General features: G+C 22.9%; 1 protein-coding gene across 1 annotated transcript in view; it reads right to left on the bottom strand.

Annotated features, from left to right (window-relative positions):
* LOC117181843 (DNA replication licensing factor Mcm3) overlaps nt 1-9,485 on the bottom strand; it is a 35,008-nt gene that overhangs the window by 8,911 nt on the left and 16,612 nt on the right. The window contains exons 8-9 of the mRNA XM_033374838.1: nt 5,266-5,570; nt 1,480-1,630 (exon numbers count right to left, since the gene is read on the bottom strand). Coding sequence (XP_033230729.1) covers nt 1,480-1,630; nt 5,266-5,570 — 456 coding nt within the window. The remainder of the gene's footprint in view (nt 1-1,479; nt 1,631-5,265; nt 5,571-9,485) is intronic.

The raw sequence follows: 9,485 nt of genomic DNA, 5'->3' as shown, positions 1-9,485 counted from the left end.
TATATATATACATTTTCATCTGAAATAGTTAAATTTTCAACAAAAATATGAACTTTTAAATAAAAAGATCAATTTGCAACCAAAAATTGAATGGATAATTTTTCAGTTAAAAAGAAACTGATTTACAACCGAACATGAATTTTCAACAACGTATCTACATTTTCAACCGAAGATATGAATCTTCAACTGCAATAGATGAATTTTTAGCAAACAAAGAAAATAATTTTTAACAACAGAATTTAATTTTGCTCCAAGTAGTTTTATTTCAATCAAAAAGATGGACTCTCAAACAAGAAGTTACATTTTTGATAAAAAAATACGATTTTTCAGCAGAATACATGCAATTTCAACGAAATAGTTGAATTTTCAGTTTGAAAAATTAACTTTCAACCAATCTGGTTCATTTTTAAATAAAATTATGAACCTTTAAATGGAATAGTTGAATTTCTAACAAAAAAGAAAAACTGTTAAAAAATTTGAATAGTTACATTTTCAACAAAGAGAAAACGAATTTTTAACAAAATAGCTCATTTTTTAACCAAAAAGATGAATTTTCAATTAAAATTATGAATCTTCAACCAAAAAAAATCAATTTGAAAAAAAAGTTCAGCCTTCAACCAAGTAAATACGTTTTTATTCCAAAAAAGGTGAATACTACATGAAAAATGTAATAGTTGCTGTTTCAAACAAAAATACGACTTTTCAACGTAAGCTGAATTTTCAAGCAAAAAGATAAATTATCTAACAAGAAAATTGATTTTCTATCAAATACTTAAATTTCCAACCAAAAGCGATCAATTTTCGATACAAAACAGAATAGTTAAATCTGTAGTTTAAAAAAATATTTTCAAACCAAACAAAAAATCAATTTTCAATAAACTAGTGAAATAAAGTAATATAAAGGCACTTTTACAAACGAAGAATCAAGGTTATTCAATTTTATAGTGCAATTTAAAAAAAATTAATTTCACAATTAATTAAAAAATTTATTGTGACATCATTTAGGCACTCGAAATGTATTTTATCCTGAAATAAAAAACAATTTGTAATTTTCAAATATTTTGTTGTAGTTTAAAGTCAATAATAATTATTTTAATGTCAACCATTTGCATACATTCTTGTTGGAATATGTTTAAAATACATTTCCGAAAATATATATCACAGATTGAATGGTTAAATAGTCGATAAAATTCATATAATTCTTTTAAAAATAGCGAAAAAGTAGATTTTTAAGATCGTTTCATGTTTTTTTTTTTAATTTACAAGAATTTCAGTCAAATAATTATAATTGTTTGTTTTTTCATAAATGAATTCAGAAAGAAAACTACAAAAATCATTCATTTGATTTTTCAAACTTTAGGATTCACTTGCAATAATTTATAAAAGTTGAAAAAATCTATAAATATAAGAAGCTGTGAATTTAAAATTATTTGTACGAGTTCCTTTTTTTTTTTGATAATTAATAGAAAAATTACTTACCCTAGCTACATCAGACTCCATCATATCTTCAGAACGAAGTTTCGAATATTCATCAGCGATTACCTTACACGCCTCTTCAGTCAGTTTTGGTTTCATGCAACGCGCAATGTGAATATATTTACGCATAAAGTTGATAGTAAGAATTTGGTCCCTGAAAAAAAATTATTGCTTACAAGTCACCAAAATTTATAAATTAAAATAGATAATGTTCCTATTGAAAAAAAAATAGTGAATCTGAAACTTTTCTGAAACTGATTTTCATTAACTATTATATTATACACCGTTGTAAAACATATTTTTTAATTTATTTGTTACATATTTATTCCAGGCTATCCCGGGTTTTCGAGTCGAAAATTACATTGTTCCCGGTTGAATTTCAAGCATTTACTTTCATAATTATTCAATACTTATTTGCTTTATTACATAAATTACTAAAATCATTTTAAATTTTGAAACTCCAAGGTAAAATTTATCATGTAAATAATTGTAAAATTTATTTCAGACTTCACAGCCCATAATGCTCTTAAAACAGGGGAAATATCAGGGTAGCGATTAGGCGAACGATTTCAAATTCCCGTTTTATTCCCGGTCAAGTTTTTCAATTTTCCCGACCAACTAAAAGTAATATATTCATATTTATCCCAAAACGCATTTATTTTAAATCATGACGTTTATTCTAAACATCCTTTAATACAACAGAGCTAAAACTGCAAAATAAATGAATTATCAAATAAAATTATGAATCTTCAACTGGAATAGTAGAATTTTAAACTAAGCAGATGAATTTTTAACTAAAATTATAGATATTTAACTGAAATACTTGAATTTTCAAGCAAAAAGATAAATTTGTAAACAATAAGATTATTTTCAAACAAAAAGATTAATTTTCTACCAAAAAATTAAAATTTATAACGAAATACATGCATTTAAACGAAATAGTTGAATTTTCAAAGGAGACAAATTTGCAGCCAAATAGTTGAATTTCGAACTAGAGAAAAAATTTTTTTTAAATGTTATATCTCAACCAATGAATCCTCAATTGGAATTATTGAATTTTAAACAAAAAATGAGTTTACAACTAAATCAATGAATCTTCAACTGAAATAGTTGAACTTTCAACAACAAAAAATACTTTTGATTAAAAAAATATAAATTGTCAACCAAAACTTAAATCATTCAGTTTTGAGTTGATAAAAAGACGAATTTTCAACTAGAAAAATTTAATTATTAAATTTTCAGTCAAAAAATGAATTTTTAATTACAATTATAGAATATTACACTAGTATAGTATTTTCATTTTTAGTTTAGGGAAAAAATTATTTTCAACCAAAAAAGAAACGAATTTTCAATAAAATAGTTAAATTTTGGGTAAAAATTTTTTTTAAAAAAGAAAAAACAAGTTTTCAATCAAAAAGCTTATTTTCCAACCAAAGAAATGAATTTTAATTGAAATTATGAATCTTTAACAACAACAAAAACGACTTGTTAACAAAAGAGTTTCACTTTTAACCAAGTATTTTATTACCAACCTAAAAGATAAATTTTCAAATAAATGATATGTACTTTAATTTTTAACAGAAAAAAAAGATTTTTTAAACAAGAAAATTATGAGAATTATATTATAATAATAGTTAAATTTTTCTGTCAGTATCGAATTCTTGAAAAAAAGAGATTTTCAGCAAAATAGTTAAATTTTCTACTGGAGTAGTTAAATTTTTTGTTAACAAAATTTATTTTAAAAAAGTACGAATTTTCAACTAAAAAATATCACTTTTAAACTAAAAATAAAAATATTAAGTAAAGAAATTTCTTTTCGTCAAAAGACACAACAAGTTTTGAATCAAGAAGCTTATTTTCGAACCAAAGAAATGAATTTGCAAATAAATGATAAATACTTTAATTTTTAACAGAGAAAAAAAGATTTTTAAAACAAGAAAAGTAATTTTTAAAGCAAAAGATAATTTTCTACAAAAAAATACGTTTTAAAAAAAAATACGTGAATTTTCATCGAAACAGTTCAATTTTTAATTAACAAACATATTTTCATCCAAATTGTTGAATTTAAAACTAGAAAAGATCAATTTTCAATCTAAAATGGAACAGATAAATTTTCAGTTAAAGAAATTAATTTTCTATTAAACTGATGCATTTTTAAACGTAAAGATTAATTTTCTACGAAAAATGGACGAATTTTCCACAAATTACATACATTTTCGAACAAATAGTAGAATTTTCATTAAAAAAGGATAAATTTTCAACCAAAAAAAAAGAATAGTTAAATTTTCGATAAACAAATTTCTTTTCATCAAAAGAAAAAACAAATTTTTAATCAAAAAGATCATTTTCCAACGAAAGAAATAAATTCTTAATTAAAATGATGAATCTTTAACAAAACAAAAAAAAACAACAAAAAAAACGAATTTTTAACAAGAGTTTTACTTACAGCGAATTATTTTATTTCCAATTTAAAAGATGCATTTGAAAATAAATGATAAATATTTAACTGGAATACTTTAATTTTTAACAGAAAAAAATTTTAAACAAGAAAATTAATTTTTAAAGAAAAAGGTAATTTTCTATTAAAAAATCGATTTTTTAACAAAATACGTGAATTTTCATCGAAACAGTTCAATTTTTCATTAAAAAAAGCATATGTTCATCCAAATTGTTGAATTTAAAACTAGGAAAGATCAATTTTCAGTTGAAGAATTAAACTTTCTATTAAACTGATAAATTTTTACCAAAAAGATTAATTTTATACACAAAAAAGACGAATTTTCCACAAAGTACATAAATTTTCTATTAAATAGTAGAATTTTCATTAAAAAAAGATAGATTTTCAACCAAAAATAGAATAGTTAAATTTTTCTGTCAGAAATATAATTCTTGAGAGAAAATAAGAAATTTTCAGAAAAAATAGTTAAATTTTCTACTTGAATAGTTAAATTTGTTATTAACAAAATTTATTTTTAAAAAAGTAGTTACACTGTCAAAGAGAAATGAATTTCCAATTAAAATGATGAATCTTCAAACAAAAAAATTAATTTTTAACAATAGAGATTAACTTTTAACCAAGTAGTTTAATGTTTAACTAAATGATGAATTTCAAACGAACATACAATAAAATTTTCAATTATAATTCAGAAATATTTTTTCTTTGAAATACTACTTCTACTCTATCTAAAAACTACTTGAACTTCTACTTCGTTGTCAAAAATTCTCACCTGGAACGGGCTTTTTTTAAATTCCTTTCTTCTAAATCCGAATAATAATTTTTTAAGAAAAATTCCGTTCCATATAAAAAAATTCCCTCTTCAAAGTGAAATTATATTTCTTTACGGAAACTCTCTGTCGTAAAATTAAAACGATAATTGCTTTCTGAAATTCCTTGTTCAAATCAGAATAAATAAAGCCACTACAGAGGGTGATTTTTTTTACTTGAAACTTTTGATTCATAACATTTTTTCACAGACTGCCTATTTTTCGAGACTAAAATTATTTAAATTATGAAAACTTGAATTTTACTGGGTTTAGAAGTAATTCCCTGTTTCCCGGTAAAGTCGTCACCCTACCAACACATTTTTCTTTCAAAAAGCAAGACGATATTTATTGAAAAAGTAAAAACACATCTGAAAAAATTCCAATTTTCATAAAAATTCCCAAACTTTTTCCCTATCCTCAAAATTCCCAACTAATTTCCGGTTTTCCCGGTAAGTGGCCATCCTGCAATGATAATACTTTTTTATCCGTTTTATATTTAGAATATTTATTTATTTTTAAACTTACGTTCTTGAACGCAATTTTCCATGCAAAAGTGGATCATATTTCTCGTAGACCGACTTCTCCTTTTCCTCAACTTCCGGTGCATCCGGATTATTTGTGCTCAGAACGTCCAAACTGCTTGTGAACGGCAGTGCTTCACCGTCTTGTTCAGAAGGACTTCGGTACCGGTGCATTCTCACAACATGGTCACTGATAATATTATCCTGGTCATGGTCCACGATATCCAGCATTACAAAGAGTAAATCAAAACGAGAGAGTAAAGAGTCCTGTAGTCCGATATTCTCCATCGGGGTTTTATATTGATCGTACTATAAATTTAATAAATTAAAAAACAAAAATACAATCAATCAAAATTCAGGAAATTAAAAATGACAGGCCTCGGACTTCATGGGAAAATTTTAAGATAGTGTCATAAACTTTTTCCAGTATTAAACTTATGTGCAGTCTGAATTTGAAAACTGAAAATTACCTAATACTTTCAGATTATAAAAAATGAACTTTAAGTTTTGTGTAAAATATTATTTTTTTAGTTTACAAATAATCAAAATTCCTATTTCAAGATGGTCGTTTTAATGAATGAAAAAAATTCCCGGTCATTTACCGAGTTTTTTTCCCGGTCCACAAATATTTCCCACGGTCAATGTAATTAAAAAAATTACACTCTAATGCCAATTTTTTTTCATTTTGAAGTGACAAAAACTTAGATGCAAATTAAAGCACTCTAAGTGGAATTCTTGAATATTAAACTTTTAAAATTAAAGTTTAGCCGTTTTTTTATTAAACAATATTGTATTAAAATTCTTAATTATTTACACGTGTGAGATGGAAGCTTTTAAGTACTTTTCAGCTGAACAATTTAAAATTAAATACATTTGGTTCCAAAAATATAAATCCAAGTTATCATTTTTAATGCTCTAAATTAAAGAATCAATCAATGCGTTAACAATTTTTGAAAATGATATTATTTTAATCAATTTTAAGCTAGAAACATTAAAAATTGAACGATTATATATTTTTGTAACTAAACACAAATTTCAAAATTGAAAATTTTATTTTTAAATCTTGAAACGTTGACATGTTGTTTGAATTTTCTTAATTTTAAGTGATTTTTCAGAACTTCTAAACATCTTCTATAATGATTCAAAATGTTCTTTAAATTTGTGTCAAAATCCGTCAAAATTCAAAAAATAACCTTAAAATCCTTTCAAAATTCTTAAAAAGTTTTGAAATTTTTTGTTCGAAATATGTCAAAATCTATATTTGATATCAAATTAGGCAGTGTACTATTTGCATCGAAATTTTAATACAAATAGCCGTATCTTATCAGTAAACGTAAACACTTCGGTTAAATTATTTGAAATCATTTAAATTTTAAAATTAATTTTAAATTTGTTCAAAAATTCTAAAAATTTCTTCAACTTTCTGATTTTTTCTAAGAATAACAGGTGTTCAATTGTTATTTTGCATATCGAAATTCAACAACTGAAATTACAAATTAATTTTTTTTTTAATAGAACAATTAAAATTGTAAAGTTGAAAGTTTAGTTTTGAATATTTCGTTTATAATTACTGATTTTAAATGAAAAGTCAGATATTTCTAAATCATAATTAGTTGTTCTTTTTCTTAATTGAAAAATTTCAACTATTTTAAAATCTTTTAAAAATTTTGAAATTTTTTGAAATCTTTAGTCATATTTTATAATCTGGTGTACACTCAAAAACCGAGTGGTGAAACCCTTGGAAAATCCGTCATATCACTCCATGGCTCATTCTAATTATAAAACTAAAATTTAGTTTTTTTTTATTTTAATTTTAGTTTTAACGTAGAAATTTTTAAATAATAATTTTTATAAGTCGTAAATTGAATATTAAAAAAATTTTATGCTTTAACATTCTATATTAGCCGAGAAAATTAAAAACGCATAGAATTATTCACAATATTAAAGTCTATAAAATAATAGGTAAAGTTTACAAAAAATGCCTAGAATTATCTTCATTCAAAGTTGAACCTGAAAGACCTTTTTTTCTGGTATAACTTAACGGAACTTGTAACAAAAGGAATTCGGTTTAAAGTATTAAAAATTTTAAACTAACTAATTGCGGATAATTGTTTACAAATAAATTTTTGCAACACTAATAATGCAAATTTTGTATTAAATTTTATCATTAAAAATTCAAAGCTAATTAAACCGTTCAAAATGGAATTATTAAAAAAATTTAACTTTTAAATAAAAATAATTTCCAATTAGAGGCGATTCAAGTTTTAAAAATTCCAATTGTAAACTTATCAATTTCTTTATAAAAAATAAATAATCCTAAATAAGTTTAAAGCATTAAAAATTAAAAATTTGGTTTTTTAATTAAAGAATCTCTGAATATAATTATTTCAGATTAAAATTTCGAAAATAAAAAAAAAATTAAAAACGTTCAAAATTGAAATATTTGTAAATTAGAATTATAAAAATGGTATCATTAAAAATTCAAAGCTAATATTATTGCGTCAAAATTAAATTATTCGAAAATTTTAACTTTTAAATAAAAATAATTTTCAATTCAAAGTGATTCAAGTTTTAAAATTGTTAATTGTAAACTGAATTGAATGTTTTAAAGTCGAAGCTGCTGAAATTATTGTTATTACGACCACAAAACTTTTAATTGATGCGATAATTTTGTCTTAAATAAATAAAAAAGTAATTCTCCCTCATTTTTACCGTTCAAAATGTCAAAAAAATGTATTATTTGTAGAAAATTCGTACTTTTCACTAAAAAAATCAACAATTGGGTAGGAAATGTACCTATTTGGTTGAAAATTTATCATTCCGGTTAACTTGTTTGTTAGAAAATCAATTTTTTAATTAAAAATCAAGTATTTTCCTGAAACTTCATCTTTGGTGGTTAAATGAAACTGTTTTTTTATTTTCAATTACAATATTTTATTGTTGAAATATCAACTATCATACTTTACGTCGAATATTCATCTTTGTAAGTTGAAAATTCAACGGGGAACCAATATAAACTAAATTCGTCTATTTTCTCGAAAATTCAACTGTTATATAGAAAATTCGTTGTTTTGGCTTAAACCATCAACAATTGGATGAAAAATTTTACTACATATTTCACACAAAATTAAAATGATTTGCACAAATTTGTTTTCTTTTTTATTGAAATTTAATTGTCCCCAATCCAAATTGAACTTCTTTATTTTGTGGTAAAAATTGATATATTATTTATTTCAAAATGAAACTATTTATTTAGAAAAAATTTAATGAAAAAATATCATGAAAAAATAATTAAGTAAAATTTGTACTAAAATCACATCAATTGTTCAAATTATTTAGTAGAAAATGTATGTAATTTGTTAAAAATTCGCCCTTTTTGATAGAAATTTATATTAGTTGGAAATTCAACTATTTGGATAAAATTTGATGCATTTTGTTGAAAATTAATTTGTTTAGTTGAAAATTGGACTTTTTTATTTTAAAATAGTGTATTTCGTGTATTTTTTCAAAATAGTAGAAAAATAGTGCCATTGTTTCAAAAAAGTTAAAAATAGTTTAATAGTCTAGTGAGTCCGAGGCCTGTAGTTAGGAATTCAGTCACTGCTGGAAATTAGTGCAAATTTTTAATTTATTTTTAATGTTATAAATTATCCAGGTCCATTTAACAATTGTTATAAACTCTTAATATTCAAAAGTTGGTTATTGTGGATTTAAAAATTGATTGTTTTTAATATCAGGACTACTATTTTTAATTACTTCATTTTATTGGGATAGAATCTTTTATGTAATTATAATAATAATAAAATTAAGATATATTTTTGATAAACTTCAATATTAATTTTAAAATAAAATTTTCAAAATTAAATACATTTGGTTCCAAAAATATAAATCCAAGTTATCATTTTTAATGCTCTACTAAATTAAAGAAACAATCAATGCGTTAAAATTTTTTGAACGATTATATATTTTTTAACTAAACTTCTAAGTATCTTCTATAATTATTCAAAATTTTCTTTAAATTTTTGTTAAAATCCGTCAAAATTAAAAAATAACCCTAAAATCCTTTCAAAATTCTTAAAAAGTTTTGAAACTTTTGTTCGAAATCTGCCAAAATCTACATTGGATTTTTAATGTTATAAATTATCCAGGCCCGTTTAACAATTTTTATAAACTCTTAATATTCAAAAGTTGGTTATTATGGATTTAAAAATGGATTGTTTTTAA

The sequence above is a fragment of the Belonocnema kinseyi genome, chromosome 10 (genome assembly GCF_010883055.1).
Source record: "Belonocnema kinseyi isolate 2016_QV_RU_SX_M_011 chromosome 10, B_treatae_v1, whole genome shotgun sequence".
NCBI lineage: Eukaryota > Metazoa > Arthropoda > Insecta > Hymenoptera > Cynipidae > Belonocnema > Belonocnema kinseyi.
This window is presented reverse-complemented; position numbering and strand designations above follow the sequence as displayed.